Genomic DNA, 23,981 nt, shown 5'->3' with positions numbered 1-23,981 from the left:
CCTCCATGATGTAAAGGTGACGAGTGTGTGCATCATGTAGTACTTGGCGTAGGTTATGATTGTAATCTCTTGTAGATTATGAAGTTAACTATTACTATTATAGTATTGATGTGATCTATTCCCCCTTTCATAGCTATTGGTGACAGTGTGTATGCTATGTTATTACTCGGTCTAAATTGCAACAGTCTATTATGCACTCTAGAGGTTACTTTAATATGAACTCCGGATGTTGTGGAGCTTGTTTACTCCGGCTTGAGGTGTGCTCTTGTAGCCCTACACAATGAATGGTGTTTGTTATCCAACAAGAGAGTGTTTGAGAGTAGCACAAGTGAGGAGAAGTTATTTATTTATTTATCATGTGATCATTGTTGAGAGTGTCCACTAGTGAAAGTATGATCCCTAGGCCTTGTTTCTAAACATTGAAACACCGTTTCCAACAAGTTCTGCTACATGTTCGCTTGCTGCCATTTTTATTTCAGATTGCAATTACTACTTACAATCATCCATATTACTTGTATTTCACTATCTCTTCGCCGAACTAGTGCACCTATACATCTGACAAGTGTATTAGGTGTGTTGGGGACACAAGAGATTTCTTGTATCTTAATTGCGGGGTTGCTTGAGAGGACTATCTTTGACCTCTACCTCCCCGAGTTCGATAAACCTTGGGTGATTCACTTAAGGGAAACTTGCTGCTGTTCTACAAACCTCTCGCTCTTGGAGGCCCAACACTGTCTACGAGGAATAGAAGCGTGCGTAGACATCAAGCTATTTTCCGGCGCCGTTGCCGGGGAGGTAAGGTAAAAGGTATTCACATCCTCCGACTACTAAGCTATTTCCTAGCACTGTTGCCGGTGTGTGAGTGCTCGAAGGTATCTCCTTTAGATTCTGCAATTTTATCTTTTTGTCTCTTGTTTTTATTTTCACTAGTTAGGCTTAATGGAAAACAACAAAACAAATAGAGATCTTTATGAACTTTATATTGAATTAGGACATGATGTGTTTGAAGAGAGAATTAAAAAACCCATGGAACTTTGTTTGCAAAATAGTTGTAGAAATGTTATTAGCATCAACTCTTTGAGTACTATTATTGCTAATGCTGTGGAAGAATTTAAGCTTGGGGAAGCTGGTTTTGATGAAAATGATCTCTTTAGTCCCCCAAGCATGGAGGAGAAAATTTACTTTGATGATACTTTGCCTCCTATTTATGATGATTATAATGATAGTGGTATTTTGGTTCCACCTACTATGGAGGATAAAGGTTATTATGATTATACCATACCTGCAATTTATGATGATTACAATGATGAATATGATATTTTCAGTCCACCTACTATTGAGGAGAAAATTAATTATGATTACAATATGCCTCCTATATATGATGATTATGGTTATGAGAATAATAATGATAGCTATTTTATTGAATTTGCTCCCACTATTACTAATAAAATTGATTATGCTTATGTGGAGAGTAATGATACTTTTATGCATGTAGCTCATGATAAGAATGTTTCATGTGATAGTTATATTGTTGAGTTTGTTCATGATGCTACTGAAAGTTATTATGAGAGAGGGAAACATGGTTATATGCATCTTAATAATGTGTAAGTTCCCCTCTTTATGTTGAGAATTTTGAAGTTACTCGTGTTTTATCTTCCTATGCTTGTCACTTTGTTCTTCATGAATTTATTTGTGTACAAGATTCCTATGCATAGGAAGTGGGTTAGGCTTAAATGTGTTTTCAATTTGCTTCTTGATGCTCTCTTTTACTTCAACTCTTATTTCTTGCGCGAGCATCATTAAAATTACTGAGTCCATCTTAATGGCTATAAAGAAAGCACTTCTTGGGAGATAACCCATTTTTTTATTTTGCTACTACTTTGTTGTGTCTTGGAAGTTGTTACTACTGTAGAAACCTCTCCTTATCTTTATTTTATTGCATTGTGGTGCCAAGTAAAGTCTCTAATAGAAAGTTGATACTAGATTTGGATTTCTGCGCAGAAATAGATTTTTAGCTGTCACGAATTTCAGTAGATCTCTCTGTAGAAGAACCTAAAAATTCTGCAAAACTTCATGCGTGTTCCTCAGATATGTACGCAACTTTCATTAGTTTTGAGTTTTCTGATCTGAGCAAGTTAAGTGGCTCGAAAAAATTCGTCTTTACGGACTGTTCTGTTTTGACAGATTCTGCCTTTTATTTCGCATTGCCTCTTTTACCGTGTTAAGTGGATTTCTTTGTTGCATTAACTTTCAGTAACCTTGGGTAATGTCCAGAAGTGTTAAGAATGCTTGTGTCCTCTCTGAACATGTGAATTTTTGATTAGGCACTAACCCTCTAATGAAGTTTATGAGAAGTTTGGTGTGGCGGAAGTTTTCAAGGGTCAAGAGAGAAGGGTGATATAATGTGATCAAGAAGAGTGAAGAGCCTAATCTTGGGGATGCCCCCGTGGGTCACCCAAGCATATTTCAAGAAGACTCAAGCGTCTAAGCTTGGGGATGCCCAAGGCATCCCCTTCTTCATCAACAACTTATCACGTCATCTCTAGTGAAACTATATTTTTATTCCGTCACATCTTATGTACTTTACTTGGAGCGTCTGTTTTCTTTTATTTTTGTTTATGTTTGAATAAATTCGGATCCTAGCAATCCATGTGTGGGAGAGAGACACGCTCCACTTTTTCATTTGAACACTTGTGTTCTTCGTTATACTTTTAATGTTCAATGGCGAAAGTTGATCGCTTCATTTATTGCTATTTGGTTGGAAACAGAAAATGCTTCATGTGGTAGTTGGTATATTGTCTTGAATAATTTGATGATTGGCAATTGTTTTGAGCTCTCAAGTAGATCATGTTTAAGCTCTTGCATCATGTAGTTAAATCTATTAGTGGAGAACTACCGTAGAGCTTGTTGAAATTTGGTTTGCATGATTGGTCTCTCTAAGGTCTAGATATTTTCTGGTAAAAGTGTTTGAACAACAAGGAAGACATTGTAGAGTCTTATAATGCTTGCAATATGTTCTTATGTAAGTTTTGCTGTACCGGTTCATACTTGTGTTTGCTTCAAACAACCTTGCTAGCCAAAACCTTGTAATGAGAGGGAATGCTTCTCGTGCATCCAAAACCTTGAGCCAAAACTCGTGCCATTTGTGTCCACCATAACTACCTACTATGTGGTATTTCTCTACCATTCCAAAGTAAATTGCTTGTGTGCTACCTTTAAAAATTCATTCCTTGTCTTTGCAATACATAGCTCATGGGAAAGTAGCCTAAAAACTATTGTGGTAATGAATATGTCGCTTATGTATCTTAGTTCTTATAAGTTGCTTGTTGAGCGGTAACCATGCTTCTGGGGACGCCATCAACTTTTTACACCTTTGTTGAATATCATGTGAGTTGCTATGCATGTTCGTCTTGTCTGAAGTAAGGGTGATTTATCATGATTAAATGGTTTGAGTATGCATATTGTTAGAGAAGAACATTGGGCCGCCAACCAAAGCCATGTATCATGGTGGACGTTTCAGTTGGACATTAATCCTCAATCTCTAATGAGTATATTATCTGTTGTTGAATGCTTAAGCATTAAAGAGGAGTCCATTATATGTTTTCTATGTTGTCCCGGTATGGGTGTCCTCAAGTTGAGATCTATCAAAACTGAGAAATCAAATGCGATCTATCTCCTTGGACCTTTGTACATGTGACATAGAGGTACCCCTTTGTGACACTTGGTTGAAACATATGTAATGCAATGATAATCCATGGAAATCCGAGCTAATTAGGACAAGGTGCTAGCACTATTGGTATTCGATGCATGAGGCTTGCAACTTATAGGAGGTCTTATGCATAACACATATGAATTATTACTACCGTTGACAAAATTGTTTCCATGTTTTCAAAATAAAAAGCTCTAGCACATGAGTAATCCATGCTTCCTCTCGCGAAGGGCCTTTCTTTTACTTTATGTTGAGTCAGTTTACCTACTTCTTTCTATCTTAGAAGCAAACACTTATGTCAACTCGTGTGCATTGATTCTTACATGTTTACTTATTGCACTTGTTATATTGCTTTATGTTGACAATTATCCATGAGATATACATGTTACAAGTTGAAAGCAATTGCTGAAACTTAATCATCCTTTGTGTTGCTTCAAAACCTTCTATTAAGAATCTATTTGCTTGATGAGTTAACTCTTATGCAACACTTATTGATGCTTGTCTTGAAAGTACTATTCATGAAAAGTCTTTGCTATATGATTCAATTGTTTAATCATCATCTTTACCATTGCTTTGAATCACTTCCTTCATCTCATATGCTTTACAATAGTGGTGATCAATATTATGTTGGTAGCATGTCACTTCATAAATTATTCTTTTTATCGTTTACCTACTCGAGGGCGAGTAGGAACTAAGCTTGGGGATGCTTGATACGTCTCCAACATATCTATAATTTCTGATGTTCCATGCTAGTTTTATGACAATACCTACATGTTTTGTTCACACTTTATATCATTTTTATGCATTTTCTGGAACTAACCTATTAACAAGATGCCGAAGTGCCAGTTCCTGTTTTCCGCTGTTTTTGGTTTCAGGAATCTTACACAGGAAATATTCTCGGAATTGGACGAAACAAAAGCCGAACTTCCTATTTTCCTCGGAGGGTTCCAGAACACCGAAGGAGAGACGGAGAGGGCCCACGAGGTGGCCACACCACCTGGCGGCACGGCCAAGAGGGGGGACGCGCCCCCCTAGAGTGTGGGCCCCTCGGGACTCCACCGACATCGCCCCTTCGCCTATATATTCTCTCCGTCGCGAAAACCCTAAAGCGACAAGTCATATTCCACGAAGAGTTGCGTAGCCGCCGCCATCGCGAAGACAAGTTTCGGGGGACAGAATCTCTGTTCCGGCACGCCGCCGGGACGGGGAATTGCCCCCGGAGTCATCTCCATCGACACCACCGCCATCTTCATCGCCGTTGTTGTCTCCCATGATGAGGAGGGAGTAGTTCTCCCCCGAGGCTGAGGACTCTACCGGTAGCTATGTGGTTCATCTCTCTCTCCCATGGTGTGATCTTTATGTGATCATGAGCTTTGTATCACTATTAATCTATGTGCTACTCTAGTGATGTTATTAAAGTAGTCTATTCCTCCTCCATGATGTAAAGGTGACAAGTGTGTGCATCATGTAGTACTTGGCGTAGGTTATGATTGTAATCTCTTGTAGATTATGAAGTTAACTATTACTATTATAGTATTGATGTGATCTATTCCCCCTTTCATAGCTATTGGTGACAGTGTGTATGCTATGTTAGTACTCGGTCTAAACTGCAACCGTCTATTATGCACTCTAGAGGTTACTTTAATATGAACTCCGGATGTTGTGGAGCTTGTTTACTCCGGCTTGAGGTGTGCTCTTGTAGCCCTACACAATGAATGGTGTTTGTTATCCAACAAGAGAGTGTTTGAGAGTAGCACAAGTGAGGAGAAGTTATTTATTTATCATGTGATCATTGTTGAGAGTGTCCACTAGTGAAAGTATGATCCCTAGGCCTTGTTTCTAAACATTGAAACACCGTTTCCAACAAGTTCTGCTACATGTTCGCTTGCTGCCATTTTTATTTCAGATTGCAATTACTACTTACAATCATCCATATTACTTGTATTTCACTATCTCTTCACCGAACTAGTGCACCTATACATCTGACAAGTGTATTAGGTGTGTTGGGGACACAAGAGATTTCTTTTATCTTAATTGCAGGGTTGCTTGAGAGGACTATCTTTGACCTCTACCTCCCTGAGTTCGATAAACCTTGGGTGATTCACTTAAGGGAAACTTGCTGCTGTTCTACAAACCTCTACTCTTGGAGGCCCAACACTGTCTACATGAATAGAAGCGTGCGTAGACATCAAGAGGGCAAGATGAAGATGATGTAGTCTTGTACTATGTCTTTATTATTTTCTAGTTTATTGTACTCATGATCACCATGAGTACTTCTCAAAGCACCATTACATTTTGGAGCACTTCGTTCACACGAAATTGACATACTAGTTCACCGTAGAAGTAACACACATGCAGACACTTGTATTTCTGAATAATACAACATGATCGCTCAAACTAAATCGACATACTAGCTATACACTCGTTTATGTTGACCTTTTCCCTTTCGGTGCTTGTAGCGGCTCTAAGATCCCTCACGTGTCTTGCAAGTGGGGAGAACTCCTGATTCCAGCATAGTTCATCCTTCATGGTAAGCATCTTACAGTACAACTCATAGCTCAAGTACCCGTCTTTTACTGCGTACTCGAGGTGCATCGTGGAAAGTGGCATCCTCTCCCATAAGTTGTGCTTTTTAGATGGGAACTTTTTCTATATAACCTTGTAGGCCGTCGATGATTGCTTCTGCTAGATCAACTAGTCCATCCCTTGTTGTTGTGCTTCCACCTTTGATCCTGAATAGGTCTTGGATGTCGACGTGGTACTAATGTGGACTATGCATCCTAGCTCGAGCAAGCATGACCTTGTCGCTCCTGGTGTCAACGCTAGTGAAAGTATGCTTAGACATTTGATCTTGAATAGATCTTGGATATCGAAAATTGCTCGAAGCGAGACAATGTTTTGGATGAACTGCAGTAGTGGTACACAAGGATGAGCTATCGCATGGCAATTTGCATGACGACCATCTCTCGTCGCTTGTACCTGCTACTTTAGGTTAACTCGAGGTCGAGTCCAACGAACATGTGCTTCTCCTTCTCAAGACATTTCTCATACATGGCGAGAATTCGCTCCACAGTCGCTTCCTCATTGGTGTATACAACTTTCAGAGTCGTGGTTCCATGGGCAATGATGTGATGGGTCTTCTTTTGTTTCCCGTCGTCCATGCGTGGGAGGTAGAGGGGGAATTGCTGCGGAACAAGCGAGGAAGAGGAAGAGAGTAGATGAATGTTAAAGAATGGATTGAAATTTGGTACAACAGGTTATATTGGGTCCCCGAGCCGTTCCATAATCTCGTGGAGGCAATATTTCACAAGAGTTTGGCTCAGTTCCCAGCATTGCATTCTCACTTTCAACTGAAAAGAATCTAAGATGTTCAGAAATTCAATTCGGCTCCTGGGTGCGTATGCTCCCTCTACCAAAAAATCTTATTTCGAAGTGTTAAAAAAATTTAACAAAAAATTCTACATGTACATCTTCATAATATATGTGTGTTCGTCAAGTTTCAAGAAAAATAAATATTTTTTGTGAACTATGTAAAAAGGAGAAATTTTATCTTGTAAAAAGCATTATTTGTAGCACTGAGTTTTGTCTTTTTTACACACGTCACATGACAAGTCGATTTTTTATGAAACAACTTTGTAAGTGTGTAGCACGTGAAGATGTACGTGCGAATTTTTCGTTTCAATTTTTTTGAAATTCAAAATGTGTGTAAGATGCATTTTAAACTAAAGGGAGCATATGCTCCCATGTGCCAAAACATCACTCCCATAAGATGTTAAAGAAAAGCTACATGTCCAATTCTATATGGAAATAATCCTTTTAGCTGCTTGGGCCATTTGGATAGTTAGAAATAATAAGATGTTAAGAAATCAAGCTCCACGCTTAGATAGTTGGAGGGCTATATATAAAGAAGTGAGGCTTGTGAGTCACAAAATTCTTTGAAGAAAATATGCTCAACACTTCATAAATTGGAGGCATCAACCTGAATAATATTTAGATTTTATTTTTCTTCCTTTTGTACCCTAGAAAACATTGTAAATATGTTGTAACTTCTTATTGTTAATATAAAAATTGCAGCAGAACTCTCTCCCATTGTTTCACTTTAAAAAAACATAATCGCGTTAGCAGATACATATGAGGATGATAATTGAGTTGTAGATCCAAGTGATGCAACACCAGTCGCCAACATAAAATGGGAACAGGTCGGCAACTCATTCAATACCACTAAATTTGTTGGAAGAGGATCACCACATAAGTAAAAGAACCACCGAAGATCAACCAATACTCAATTATTCTCCAACCCAAAATCATTGGAGCCAAGAGCAAAGCGTTGACTGTTCTAATGTCAACGAATAGCCAAAAGCATATCCAAATGGCCGCCTACTTCTGCGCGCCTGGTTGCCTGCTTGCCTCCCCGCTTGTGCCGCTGTCCTAGTGTAGTGGCAGTGTGGGCGGCCGACGCCCATCCTCCGGCGGCTAGGGTTTTTTTGGGAGGAGAAGAAGACGTGGGAGTTGGTGTCTGCCTCTCTCCATGCGCCTCCCTCCATGGCCAACGAGGGGTAGGGCCCTCCATCGCCGGCGAGGACGGGAGGCCCCGTACCCGGCGACGAGGGCCCAATCGTCACGTAGGTACGAGCCGTCCTCTCCACAGCGAAATGAGACGTGAAATGGCGGATTTATCATTGGCGGGCAAGGAAAACCACATGTGAGCATCACGTAACACTGGCCGCTGACGCTCAGGCCCCGCAGAAAGCAGCCCCCTTGTCAGTGGTTGGACGGGTACGAAACGGATGGTGAAAAGGGGACGCTAGGGAACGGATGGCGCGGACCACGTAAGCAGTGCTCAGATCGTGATCCGACGGGCATGAACTCCCGATCGGGAAAGCGAACGGCTCACAGCGCGCCACGTTGCTAAAATGGACGGCCACGATTCTGGAGGCCTGGATGGAGGCTATGGTGTGCTAGAATGTTACCTTTAGATGATATTTTGCTATCAACATTGATGTGAGCAAATAAATGCAATATATAGCGAATGCATGAGATTGGACCATTATTGGATCTACATGAGCATGGGCATTTAATTATGATAGACTAATACGAAATAATAGTTTATATAAAAGTGGGTGTAGACAAATTTAGAACAATAAAGACAAGGGGACGTTTATTACAAGATATGCATACAATTAGTTGCATTATCAATTATTTTATTATGGCTTCATTTAAACTAGTTGTACAATAGTGAACATGAAATAAACAAATGATGCAAAATAATATCATATATTTACTAGTCGTGTAAGATTTTGTTGCACCTTGTACACGCACCATCAATAAATATTGTGCCAAAGAAAATATACAATTAATAGATAGTGCTTGTCCAAATCTTGAAAATTAAAATTTGGGTGACATTTAATATAACTTAATATGATGAAATCTCTTTCATTGAAATAATATTTGCTATCAACCTTATTTGTGAGGAAAAAATCTAGGGTATAATAAATGCAAGAGATATAATGGTGCTTGCTCCTACATATATAAAAGGGCATCATTAAATACCATATAAAGGAATAAAGCAGAAATATAGTGTACACATACTAGGAATATATCATTTTAGAGCTATAAAGATATTTGAACATTAATTTAAACATTCTCATAAATACAACCTTGAAATAATGGTGGGTCTATAAAAGTACTCACAAAGGAGATTCGTAGGAAAGACCCCAAATAGGTGACCAAAGAGGCCTCAAAAGTACCAATAGTCTCTTCTAGCAATATGGCACTCAACACTAGCAAAACAAGCTTGATTGTCTGCAAAACTGCAATTGCTCTCCTTGTTGTTGTGATGATGTGTTCTATGTTGCCATCATCTCATGCAGGTATGCATCAATTTCTTTGTTTACTCTGCATTTTGTATAAATACAAGAAAATAATTTATTCCTACATTCTTGTTTTTATCTTTGTATACGAGGTAACTAAATTATTTATGTTGTAATGTATTGCATTTGTAGTTGGACCATGGAGGTGCGAGACTTTAAAAGATTGTGCTTCTCACTCGTGCCACTCTTATTGCAAAAAAGGAAAAAAATTTGGTCACAAGATTGAGTCCACGTGCGTTCGTAAGGATCAGTGCTGCTGCAGAAAAAAGAGTGTGATGCAAGAATGACATCACTGGTGGTGATCATGCTTGTGTAAATCAACGTTGATGAATAAAATCCTTTCTTGTAATTGATCAATATGCATTTTATGCATTAATAAATCTTAATTTAGTAACTTTTGTTTCTTATTGGAATCTATTTTGCCGATTTTGCTTCCTACCCCAAACAAAGTTATGTTGTACTTCACCATGTTCACAACACATGATTAGTAGTTTAGCACATTCCTGTAAGACCTTGAAGAGGGTTGCACGGTTGGCAATGAGTGCTCTAGTTTGGAAGGCTTGAAGAGGGTTGCTAGATTCTGCTTCAAAGACCGTATGATTTTATTTGGGAGTTGGAGATCCTATATAGAGATGGTGGCTGTCGAGAGTAGTGAGGTCAGATGAGGTTCTTTGGTCCTTATTTCTACAAGGATATGCTGGTATGGTCACATTGTTTGGGCTCTATCGGGCCAAGTCATCGCACCCGCTGCATTTCCCTGTAGCTTTTTTTGTGTTGCTGGGTAAGTAAATATATGGATCAGTGGCGGATCCACACTAGAGCTGTGTAGTCTATTGACTACACAGTTTTTTAGGTACATAGGCAGGAATTATGCAAAAACATTTAAAAAATTCATATAAACACATATGTTTGACTACACAGTTTTGAACTGACTACACAAGATTATTGTTTTGCCTCCGCCACTGATATGGATGCATCCTTATTGGTATTGTGCCAGCCGTTCGATGCTTATGTGTTCGTCTGACAACATCGGTTCCTTGCGTTGCGTCTTGTGTTGCTTGGACGGTTTTTGTTGCGTGCTATGTGTTGGGTTGCGCATAACAATCTTTTGTACACACAAGATTGCTCTTGCCTACGGTTGCCTCCTTCCTCCTTCGTATTCATTGTCTGCGGCGTTCCCAACTTTCTGGTGGATTACTACTCTTACGACAGATTTCTTCTTCTCTGGTCCACTGCGTGCTCTTCTTTTTCTCCGTGCCTTGGGCCCGCCATATCTCGCCGCATTCTGCTCTGTTTCTTCCCTCCTCACGTTTCTCTTTTTCCATGCATGTTGTTGATGTCTGAAAGGTCATAAATCGCGTGTAGCTACTTTTCAAAAGTAAGAGTATCGAATCCACGATGGAGCTTGATTGTTAAAGGTTTAATCGCCGCTAGCTTGTTACCTTCACTTAGATGCACCAGCAAGTTGTCAGTTAAATCCAAAACAAATTAACAATGCTTTTTTTGAGAGTTTGCAAATAAAGTAAATAAACGACTAAAGTAAACGAGACTGAGACTACGTAGATGGTAGTAAATTAAACAAAATTCAATAAGGGTAAAGCGTTATTGGGGAGTTGAGGATCCACCACTAGACTAGGTATGTTGATTAGAAATATCGATTTTATCTTTTCTATATATTTGTGTGAGTTCCTCATATGGATGTTTTCCTGAAGCACAATTTTGACATCCCTCATGGCCATTACCTTTCCAATTCGCATGCTGGGCTAGTTGTGGTAATTAAGGGCCCCCCATGGTCATGGTTATAGGTAAATGGTTCTTGCTATCCGCCTATACACATGATTGATAGAGGAGACGGATTGTTGTCACATGTACACCCACATACCGCCAACCATATGCAATGATGATTCTTAACGAAGTCTGGTAAGAAAATATTGTGTGGTCGACAACACACAGCATAGTTGATAAGAACCAACAAACTTCATATTATTAGAAAATCAACAAACTTTATTTCATTTTATAATTTGGCGAGGGTTTCTCCGTCTTCCAAAAAACAAATAGATCTACTCACACATGGGGCAAATAATATCATCATGGAAGGTCAACCAATACACAATTATTCTCCAACCCAAAATCATTGAAGCCAAGAGCAAAGCGTTGACTGTCCAAATGTCAAGGGATAACCAAAAGCATATCCGCTCCGGAGACACGGATAATTCCCCAATCCCACACATAACATAATGATTTCGTCCTGTTCGGCGCCTCCTTCCTCCGTCCATCCCCACCACTCCCCCTTCCCCTTTTAAACCTCCCAAGAAACTCGAAATTTCAAGAGATCGTACGGACCCCGACAGCTACTCCCAACCCAGCAATCACCCCATGGCAGCCGGCGGCGAGTATTCGGTTGCGGCGGCGGGCGGCGGCGGGAAGGTGGCGTGCGCGGCGTGGATCCGGCGCCGAGAGGAGAAGGCCACCCGCGTCTTCGCGGTCTACGGCCGCCCCTCCCCGCCTGCGCTGGAGGTCCTCGGCTTCGACTCCGTGCGCTGCTCGCTCTCGGAGGAGCCCCTGGTGCGTTTTCCCTTCGAATTTGCTTGGGCTTCGGAGTTCGTTCGCGGTGGGTTGACCTGCCTGTGCCTCTTCCGTTGCAGGCGAGGATTGTGCTCGGGGATGATTCGGACGAAGCGCCGCGAGGCATCGCGGTGCACCCGACAGGGGACGAGCTCGTGTGCGCAACCGCCAACGGGTGCAGGTGCGTCACTCTGCTTCTCTCTGCCTACTAGTAATTGATTGTGCTATTGTTGGGGCAGCAGGCTGCTTCAGCAATGCATTAGGGAACTATGAGCTGGATGCTTGTGTTCTGGCCCAAAGTTTTCTCAAACACTCGGAATGCTTGAATTGAGTGAGGGATTTTTGTGCTGCTTCATAAGATATTTATAAACTCTGAAGATGCATGAGACCTCCGGAACACGGAATTATGTAGTATCTAACAAGAAAAGTTTTTTTATTTCTCCTCCCGTGGCTGGGAATCTGGGATTACAGTAACAAACACGTGCTTGATGACCTGTTGAGAAAGGACACTGCATCTGCTTCTACTTTGAACATCTCAATATTTAAATAGCTGACGTTATTTATAGATATATAAAGTGGTGAGATAAGCATCTTAAATGCATGGGACACTATCTGCCTGAGTTACCTGTTATGCACAGGTTTATGTTGCATCCAGTACCTGATATTCTTAGCACCATTGTTCCTTTTGTTAGATTTTCTAATGACCAAAGTAAGCTTAATTGCATTGATGAAATTATCGGGAGAGCACCGAGGGTCTTTCTCACTTCCTTTGATAAATCCCATTAGCACTATTTCCTCTGGTTTTCCTTTTGTGTTTGCTTTCATGAAGTCTTGGACTTTGTTACTAAACAACGTTAAAATTTCAGGCTATTCAAACTGATTTTTGAAGAGCTCACGGTCCGCTTTATCGAAAGTAAAGCTCCAGCACTCGAATCTATTGGACCACAGAAATGTCTTGCTTTCAGCACAGATGGTGCTAAATTTGCTATCGGTGGTGAGGTATCAGATTTTACTGCGTTATGGCCTCCTTTCTGTTAGTTGGGCCCTTTTTCTCTCATTCCTCTTTACTAATGATATTTGTTAGCTGTGCAAGTCTCCAACTTAATATTTACCATGACACCATTCTGTTAAGCTATTTGTTTGATTTTGGTGGCTTGCTTTGTCATTGCATTTTTTATATCAGGATTACTGTTGACTTTCTGAAATGCTGCTACTCCATATGATTCTCACAACATCATCTTTGTACCACTATAGGATGGGCATCTCAGAATATTACATTGGCCAAGCATGAAGGTGCTCTTAGATGAACCCAAAGCTCATAAGTCATTCCGAGACATGGACATCAGGTTAGGGCAAGTCAAAGCATTTTCTTTTTACTTTACTGTTTACAAAAGAATACCAGGATGTTTCTTAACTAGGTGAACCGAAGTATTGATGTAAGCAGATAAAGTTACATATGCATTGTTTCAAAACGAACCAAGAGCATTGATACTGATACTAAACCTACACGTTGAGCATTATGGTCCTTGGCTATTGTTTCTCTACTTTATTCAGTAATCAGCATGGGCTGATATTATGGTCTTGTCTTCTCTCTTATAGCTTAGACTCAGAGTTTTTAGTTTCAACGTCCACTGATGGTACTGCTAGAATATGGAAGATAGACGAGGGGGCACCATTGGTCAACTTAACTCGATCTTCGGTACAGTATTATACTCTATATACTTCATGTTTTATTGTTTAGATTGCAGGAACTTAATCTCTGGTCCTTTTGTTTTCCTATGCAGGATGAGAAGATCGAATGCTGCCGCTTTTCCAGGGATGGCATGAAACCGTTTCTGTTCTGCACAGTTGCAAAAGGTATGCTTTCTATCAGTCATGAAACAAATGTTTATGCATATGTGCCCACTTTAACTAGATATATTCATCATTGGACAGGTACCAAAGTTGTGACTGTTGTTTGGAACATAAGTGATTGGGCTAGAATTGGTTACAAAAGACTCTTGGGAAAACCCGTCTCCACACTTTCAGTTAGCATGGACGGCAAATTTCTAGCTTTGTAAGTGGATAAAATACTCCTTATTTTGTCATACTGTGCTACAGTTACACAATTTCTTTTAGCACATATAGGAACATGCTGAATAATTAAATTTGAAGATTAACATACTCTACTTTCTCTTATTACCTTTTTTTGTTCAGTAGTCCTCTTAATATTTCAGTAACATCATGTTCCTTTGTATTTCTGATTGCATACTACTTGCCTTGCAAGATAATATATGGACATGACTTTCACTTATATCAGAAGTAATAGGCTAGTTACTCTGGTTGTTTAGGCCACTCTGTTGCATGCCTCTGAAAGAGATATCATCTGATGAATGAATACATAAATAGTGATATCATCAGCTGAATTTTTGATTTATTTGCTAATAGGTGATTCCTCTATGCTGGTTATGATCTTTTGGCTTCCATTGCTTGTGAAGCCTGACATGCTTCTGCATTTTTTTTCAGAGGAAGCCACGATGGTGATTTTTGTGTTGTGGATGTAAAGGAGATGGAGATTTCTCACTGGAGCAAGAAGCTCCATCTTGGTTCCCCAGTATATGGCATTGAATTTTGTCCTACTGAAAGGTAAGGATTTCTATGTCATTAAAAACTGGGAGCAACAGAACTCTTCCATGATGAAAATAATAATTATGTAGACATTTGGAAGATACATGTTTTTAGCGTTTTGTAGCTTTTAGTTCAGGTTGCTCTTCCGTTTTGTCTGTCAGGGTATATAAGTCATAGCATTAGAACTACATAGATGTGCTTGATTGGTGTCTGTGCATCCATTGGCAGGTAGCATTGCTTGTAAGCCTAGCTATCTATGCTTGCTCATTCAATATGGTAGCAGCATATAAACGTGAAGTTTCATTAGTTATCATGTCTAGCCTGTTATTCTGAGTAGTTATTCTTTATCCTGAAGCTAGGCTTGGCAGGCCCTCCTGCGCTCTTTTTTTTATGCACAGTTTGCTCATGTATTACAGTAAAATGTACTGTCCTTTTTTTTTGAGAAACACTGTAGAAATGCAGACTCTCACATGCATGCACTGTACTTGCCATTTGTTCAGAACTTCCTCTTTCTTTCAGCTATTACATCATGCCTACTGATTTTTGCAGGGTTGTAATCTCCACATCACCGCAGTGGGGAGCGGAGGTGACAATTCTGAATGTGCCTGCTGATTGGAAAGGTACATGTGTCAGCCAAATGCTGTTTGACACTTTGGCCCTAAAGTTTTATAGGCTTTACTAACCATCCTTTTACCATTTTTCTTGTGCAGAATGGCAAGTCTGGCTCATACTCTTGGCGCTCTTCCTTACGTCGGCCATTATGTTCTATGTATTCTACCAGAACTCCGGTTCCTTCTTTGGCGCCCCGCATCAAACCACCAAGCCATGGAGTGTCCTGAACGAGGCCCCTCCATCTCCTGAAAACCAGAACCCGTGGTGAATTTAGCTGCCACCAGTGTGTTCCTTCTCTTAAGCAATCTAGTACCGCAGGTGTTCTTTATTTCATTCACGTGAGTTTTTTTCTTCCAAATCTGATGGATGTTGTACCAGTCCAGTTGTGCACTTATCTGATCACTTCAGTATTTATCTAGGAAACACAGCCACTGTAAATGATAGTACGAGAATGCCAGACTTGTGAATCATTGCACGATTAAAAAAAAGAGTGATATTCAATTGCATTTTCCAACCTGTAAAACTCGCAATGGTATTTGTTCGAATGCCTGTGTTATTTGTGGTATTTGTTTTGTGGTGATTACGTGTAATACATTGATAGCTGGCACTTGTGGTCTAATTATCCGGAAAAACAAATTACTAGGGTAGAACTACGGAAATAGCTAGTTTTTTTTTTTGAAACGGGTAAAAAAGCTTTTGCCTTGTATTAATATAGGAGAAGCAAACAAGGGGATGGCAAGAGCCATAAAAATAAAAAAGATGAGGGGGGAAGGGGGAAGAAACGTAGCCCCCCTCCCCCGAAACAGTACAACACGGTCAGCCCACGAGCTCTGCTAGACCTTTTGCACCGGCAAGGATCCAGTCCTTGCCCTCCTCCCTGATTCTGCGCATGATCTCCGAGGGTAAGGAGGATTTATTGTTGAAAACACGCTCGTTTCGCTCGTTCCAAATCTCCCAGGCGATCAGCACGATTGGTCTCCCTGTGCCGAGACAGCGTATAAGGTCCGGGCAAGATAGCCACGAAGCCGCTGCGTTCCATATTCTCTTGGAGAAGCGACACTCAAAAAGGAGGTGCCGGGCCGTTTCCAGGCAACATCTACAAAGCTGGCAAGTAGTAGGGTGCGGCCAGCCTCTTTTGGCAAGACGATCAGCGGTCCATAGGCGATTTTGGACGGCAAGCCATGCGAAGAAACGACATTTCGGGGGAGCCCAAGTCTTCCAGACGATGTTGCCGAAAGGGCAGGGTAAAGCTGCCATGAACTGAGCCTTGTAGGCGGATTTGGCCGAATAGCATCCATTGGGAGTCAGCGTCCATACGATGGAGTCATCAGTTCCAGGAGTTAGATTGACGTTCGAGACAAGCTCCCAGAGGCGGATATATTGCTCCATATGGTCCACGGTGAAGGCCTGAACCGCAATGTCAGCCACCCAATTTTGATTATCAAGGGCATCACGCACGGTCCGATTCTTCCTTTTGGACGCCGAAAAAATCAGAGGAGCGAGGTCCTTAGGTGGGGCGCCGTTAAGCCAGGAAGAAGACCAGAAGGAGGTTTTTTCTCCACCGCCTGATTATTCAAAACTTGAAAAAAATATGATATTTAAAAGTTATTTAAAAATTGAAATAAAATTTTGCATGTACACATTATTTTGATACTTTCGTGCCAATTCTCAAGAAAAAAATAAAAATACGACTGTATGTGACCTACATAAAAATGATAAAATGTACAAATAACACTATAATAATTGGATTTGCACTGTTCAACAAATCTCAAATTTCTCTTTTTCGAGTAGGCCACATATGATGTGGAACTAGTTGCGGATACAACCTATTTATTTTTGTGACACTTCCAAATTTTCAAAAAATACAAACTAAAAAATATCATATTTGCACTTCAGAATTGGTACGAGTTAGTATGCAGATATGTACATGCAAAAAAATATTTAAAATATTTCCGAAACTTTTGAATGGCATTTTTTGAATTTTTTTAAAAACGAGTGCGCCTACAGCCCTAGACCCATGTCCACCAAATCCGTGTTGGCTAGAACTACCGCTTCAGTTCTGAGTTATGTCATTGCAGTTTCGGTTCAAGAAAACACTATGAACAAGCGTTTTTTTTTTCCGTCAACTGTTTCCATCGGTGTTTTACTTAGTGGTGAGGCTTGTATATTTGGTAGTACTACAAATATTTGTCACCGCTGACGCATGGCCGTCAACCCTCATCCAATTACATGAACATCAATACGAAATCAGCGAAAATAATGGCCATGTCAGGGAAGTTGCCATCTCGATCGTTCTCTTTTTATTTTGCAAGGAAGTCTTAGAGCTTTATTCAACTAAAAAAACACCTGATCGATCAGCAAGAACGCTGACAATCAGAAATTCGGGAATACAATCAAGCCAGCTGTGCGTCCCATCCAGTGTGCAAGCAAACTTGACACAAAGGTGGGCAGGGTGATTAGCTGATCTTGATACATGCTAAATATTAAAAGAACTAAAATTCAAGCAAACTCTGCTACATCTTGTAGAATTGGTGTCACGATAGAACAAGAGCCGTGACGAGATTTCTAGAGATCAACGACCTCCAGGCATTCCATCTCCAAAACCACTCTTCGAAATCCTCGCAAACTTGCAAAAATGACACCCTCACGAAGTGCGAGAGCTTCAGCTATAAGGGGGTCAAGGCTCCTAAAAAGGTAGCAGATGAAGATCTTTCGACTCCTCCAAGTCCACCCTTTCGAGCTTCCAATGAAAGGCCCGCATCAGTGTTTATTTTGATAGCATCGACTTCAGGAGGTCTCCAACCATCGTCTTCATTTTGATAGCATCTCGATTGTAATTGGTGTAGCACATTTTTGTGACTCCTAGGTTATAATACAGTTTAATAGAAGTTTCAAACAGTATCTTACTCAAGGAAAGATCACGGGACCTAATCGAGTAGGATCCATCTATCTATCAGCTAGTACGCTCTATGTAAACATGGCACACATGGCATGGGTCATCTTCATCCCCGACGACGAACCTCCCCGCTTCCACGAATTGTGAGGATGACATATGATTTGTTAGCCTATATGATTTATATCCCTACACAACTACGAAGATCGAACAAATACAAGATGATATCTAGGCGTGATTGTTCCTTATTTCCAGTGCTCAAATTTTACAACGGTTCGGTCCGGATAATGGCGTCTACCGGCTGTCATTTCTTTCTGTGTTTCTACACTAGTCAAGTCGAACAATGAAACATACCATGGTATTCTCTACGTCGCCGCAATAGGAGCACAACCGATAAAACTAAATATGATCGATTGGTAGGTCCGTAGGTGACATTTTCCTGAGTGACATGGCTGTAAGTCTAGTAATTTATGCTTTGCTTATTCAATACTACTACCGTATGATAACATATAAGCTTTTCTTTACTTGTTATAGTTTTTTCTTCAGCTTAGTCCACTCTGCTCAGGAGTCGGGAAAGACCGACCTTTCTTTCACTTGGTTTTTTTTGGGGTAACCTTTCTTTCACTTGTAGCTACTGGAACTGGAAGTGGGCTCCGCTCGTCAATAGAGCTGCAAATGGACCAGGTTTGGTCCGGCCTGTCTGTCAATGGTTGTAGCACCCCTAATGGGCCAAACTTGAATTGTCTGGGAAAGTCGACACATGAGTGTTTTTTCGAATTCTAAAATAATGAGAGATTTTTTTTCCATTAATAGCCCGCTAATTTAGAGGAAAAGAGAGAGGAAAAACCGTACGTCCGAATTTGGAAAAATTTAAAAATCACTTTTAAGAGTGAGAGAGTATTAAATTTGAAATAGGAAACAACAACAATACTATAACAACATATCATACCAAAGTAGATCTTCATAATTTATTTTTTAGCTAAAGTAGATCTCCATGGACATCGAGGTGGCTCGGCTCTCCCGGACAAATCCTCTGACTCCAACTCTTCTAGCTTTGGCACCATGTCAGTGAATCATCCAAAGCTCGCAACTATCAATTTGAAGATCTACTTTGAAGATCTACATTGTTACTGCCCTGTTAGGTCTCTCGAACGGAGGAACCAGAGGGGATGGACAGCTAAAGTAGATCTTCAAATTGATTCCAAGAACATTTGGGCCGCTCAACAGATTTGAATGGACATGACCGTCCTAGGTTGATCTCCTTCTGTAACATTTGCAGTCCACACCCTAAACTGTCATATCTCTTGCGGAATGTCCCTGTTAGGACTCAGGAGCTGCATGTTATAAGGTCATGGCCGCTTTAGTCAGTCGTCTCCATGGCTGGACCACGGATCCATCTCTGCTTGTTTACCCATGGCGAGTGTCGTACTGATTGACCCCACGATTGGAACCTTAACCAGGCGCCGTATATCTTATGATGCTAGACCCGCCTACATGTGCACACTACTTGGTGGCTCGCACCAATCTTGCTAGACTAGAAAATTTCAATACACAAAGAGGAGTAGCAAGACAATGGATGTAGGACAAAAACAATGAATAAATAGACTCTTGTTGCGCAGCAGACGTAAGAACATACAAAGTGAGAGGTCTGCTTCTCCATGAAACTAGCTTCGGTTTGGGGGTGATTTGAGCAGACGGCCACGAGAAATAGCATGCCAATAGATGTAGGAGACAGAACAAAAGAATAGATTCTTGTTATGCTGCTAGCGTGAGAGCTGAGAAGTTCAGTTGCTCCATGAACCTAGTGTAACATTCCAGGTTTTAGTACAAACACATGGCAGAATTAGAAAATGGTTGTGCATTCATCGCAAAACAGGGAATTTTTTGTGCCTAAATGCATAAAACCTAGGGGGATCGAGCTCTCTTTCGTTGAGAGTTAGGGTTTAGTCGTGGCGAGGGTGCGATAGATTTCGACATGATCTCTTTGCTATTAGGGTTTTGAGTGGAAAAGGAAATTTGAAATGATATTCAAATTTGAGTTTGAATCCTAATTCAAAAATATCACTATACTAATGTGATAATTATTCAAACTGAAATTCAAGCAAAAAATATAAATTCAAATAAGAATTGTAAATGAGTATAAAATAAGCATATATTGAAATTCAAATAAGCATATAAGAACTATCGACATTAGACCACACCAACCACCAGAACCACCAAGAACAACAGTGCTCTTGAAGCATATTCCCAACTCACAAGATGGTGAGAGGTCAAGCTAGGAGCCAGGAGGAGAAGGGCAGGAACAACCACAACACTAGAAGATTAATAACAATAACACATATAATCTAGGAGCTGGAGTAAGGTATACCAAATACAAGCAATAGATCCAACGAATCAATTCTTTAAATCAGTAGAACACCCAAGGAAAACATATGGAAGTAATAGAAAGGGGGTGTTCATCATCATTTGATCAGGAAATAAGAACGTGGCACTCAACCTAGTATATAGATCAAACAGTACCCAACCATCTGCTTAAGTGTGCATGTATAGCAAAAAGACATGTTGCACAACAAGAATTAGAATAAGCTAGCACCAGATCATCTAGAGACTAGGAGAACACCTAAGTAACTATCTTCCCAAGATCATAAGAATAAAAGTTGTCTACACATTTTTATTCACAGTGGCAATCAAAGTAATGATCACCAACTATCAATTGAAGTCACCATTTAAATCCATGCTTTGAAATTAAAGTTGGAGAGCAAGCAATCAGTACCAGGAAAAGCTACTAAAGATCGCTCAATCCAGTATACAGAGGCAACCAACATACCAAGCCAAGATAATCATCATTATACCAGTTCATATTAAGGCTATAACATTTCCATAGTAGCAGCATAGGAAAATAGTTCCATTACCCACATGCAACAATAGGAACCATAGTAGATCACCACAGTGACCTAGCATAGCAGTAGCATCAATGGATCACAGTGAGGAGAACCATAGCTAGAACCAACAACATTGGATAATCATCCAAAGTAATCAAATTGTATTCCTAAGCATCAGGAGCATTAGAACTAGTAGGATAGTTAGGTAACCCGACCAAGAAGCATCATGAATCCCCAAGCCTTCGAACCCCAACTAATCATCAACTAAGAGCGGTGCCAGTAGCCTAGAGGAGCAGTATAAGGATAGGCAGAGAGGGGATGGAAGGAACTCACTTGGAGCGACGGACCGACGTCATAGTGGCACGACGACACAGGAGGGGTCACGACGGCGCAACCTGTACCGAGCTGCAACCCAAAGCGCCTGCCAACGAAGCACTACCAAATACAGGCCTCAGAGCAGGAGCATCACCCTGGCGACGGAGAAACCACACCACCGGAACCCTATGTTAGGGTTAGGGTTACGTGAGCATGAGCAAGGGACCACCGACGAATCGACGCGGATAGGATGAATCAATGTTGTAAGGCGCGTCAAACGCGACCCATAGCGGCGACCAACTTGGCCTGGATGAGTCGGAGCGAGGCGGCGACGGCGAGAGGTGACGCGGCGCGCCGCGAGCATTAGGGTTGGGGTTCATGGTCGTGAGTAGGCGTGTGTGTGGTCGGTGGCTCTGGGCTCGGAGAGGTTGATCCGGTTCAACCAGTTGGTTGACCTGACCACCGGGCCGAGGGGGCATTTTTGTCCTTTTACCCGGGGATTTAATCAATTAAATCTAAGAATTTTTAAAATCCAAAATAAAACCCTAAAAATTCAATAAAATAGGAATAATACACTAAAAATTATTTCCTATCCAAAAATAAATTTAAATGATTTTTTCAAATAAATTTATAAAAATAAATTTAAATCCATTAAACAAGGTTTAATTAAAAGAAAAAAATTAATTAAACTGAAAATTATAATTAATCAAAGAAAATCTAAAAATAATAATTATCATTTATTTAAATATTTTTATTCAAATACAATAAATGCTTAAATATTATGATATAATTCTAATATTAACCTTTTAAAAATTATTTCCTTATGTTTCTTAAATAATGAGAAAGTCAAAGAAACTCCTTAAATCAATTTATTTTCTAAAAAAACTATAACACATTTTTCAAAAAAATTCTTTAGTTACTTAAATAATTTAAGGAAAAGTCTAAATAATATTTATAATCTTGGAAATTACAATCAAGTCTTTAAAACTCTACAAAATTTAAATGCTTGATCGCACTCAAATTTTGTAGAATTAAAACCCAAAGTTTATATCATGGGGTAATGGCAACTAAAATACTAAAGTATGCATCATTTGGATCTTTAAACACATTGCCCTTACCGGACAATGATGCTTCTTTTTTAGAACCTGAGGTCCAGGGTCGATCGAAAACCTTGAACTGCACTGTCTCGCAGTATTTAGGCAAGTTCATCACTTGCTCATGCCTTTGATTACTTTATATCATTTACTTGCAAAGCACTATAGTTATCACTCTTGCATTGAAAGCAAAATGTTACTTTTTTATGAATATGTCTATGTGGTTGGTAATGGAACCATGGTTTGTGTTGCGATGGAGGTTCCGTTGCAAGGGATATCATCTAAGATTAATAAACAATGCCGTCCAATGATTCTATCGTTGTATATTACGTGTTAACCATAAGATCTTTAATGGGACGGAGAAGTTAGTTGTACTTTTTCCTTTCGCATATCAACGGACTTGATAGGGCATGGTTGTGTTTCGGTGAACCCACATTAGTCTGGGATGGACTTAATGTCCCCATCCTTGTTAGATGAAGGGTGCCCTACCGTCTATGATGGATTTCCCATAGCATATCAGGGGCAAAGCCGTATTGTACAGAAGATTTCTCTACCGAGAATATGTGAGGGGGACAAAAGGGTGGGTATGTGGGGTCGTGGAGAAGGGCAGTGATTGGCTTGAATCTTATACGAGGTGTCACACCAATAAATTGTGGACGGGAAAGTACGCTGGGTTGGCAACATGGATAAGTTCTCTAATGGAAAAAGTAGCGCACCTCTGTAGAGTGTATTGATTGTGACTTGTCACTCCCTGTTTCGGGAAGGAACCACGAACGTGACAGGAAAGAAACTTCATGAAGTTTTGGTCAACCTGAAGACTGACGGACATAGTTTTTCAGAATAGAAACAGCCTTTTGAATAAATGTTTGTGAAACATGCATAAACTGAGATTTCCTGATCAATGGTCGTAGCTAGTTCATCAAACACATTTTCCTTTGGACTTGCTGAGTACCTCTGTACTCACCCTTTTCTTCGAAACCCTTGCTAGACTGTGAGACAAAAGAAGAAGAAGGCTACCCAGAAGAACCAGAGGGCACCTATGAAGTAATCTACGAGGAGCCTTGATGGGATTCGTTGCATAGAAAACAAAAAATTTCCTACTGCGAGAACGCAATCCAAGCCAAGATGCAATCTAGAAGATGGGAGCAACGAGGGGATGAACGAGACTAACCCTTGAAGATTTCCAAAGCCTACAAGAGGAGGCTCTCGTTGCTGCGGTAGACGATCACTTGCAGCTTTCAAAAGCGCGTAGAAGATCTTGACGGTGCCACGATCGGGCAGCACCTCCGTACTCGGTCACACGTTCGGTGTTGATGACGACGTCCTTCTCCCCGTTCCAGCGGGCAGCGGAAGTAGTAGATCCTCATTGGAATCCCGGCAGCACGACGGCGTGGTGGCGGTGTCGATGGAGAACTCCGGCAGGGCTTCGCCTAA

At 40.5% G+C, this 23,981-nt stretch overlaps 1 protein-coding gene across 1 annotated transcript; it reads left to right on the top strand.

The window, feature by feature from the left end:
• Positions 1–11,768: 11,768 nt before the first annotated feature.
• On the top strand, positions 11,769–15,869 carry LOC124676396 (SEC12-like protein 1). The gene is made up of 10 exons (XM_047212467.1): positions 11,769–12,144; positions 12,225–12,325; positions 13,011–13,143; positions 13,399–13,490; positions 13,744–13,843; positions 13,929–14,001; positions 14,080–14,200; positions 14,650–14,769; positions 15,301–15,371; positions 15,462–15,869. Exons 1-10 carry the CDS (start codon positions 11,956–11,958, stop codon positions 15,629–15,631), a joined length of 1,170 nt encoding a protein of 389 aa, XP_047068423.1. The 5' UTR covers positions 11,769–11,955; the 3' UTR covers positions 15,632–15,869.
• The last annotated feature ends 8,112 nt before the right edge of the window (positions 15,870–23,981 follow it).

This window comes from Lolium rigidum, chromosome 7 (assembly GCF_022539505.1).
Source record: "Lolium rigidum isolate FL_2022 chromosome 7, APGP_CSIRO_Lrig_0.1, whole genome shotgun sequence".
Lineage (NCBI taxonomy): Eukaryota > Viridiplantae > Streptophyta > Magnoliopsida > Poales > Poaceae > Lolium > Lolium rigidum.
This window is presented reverse-complemented; position numbering and strand designations above follow the sequence as displayed.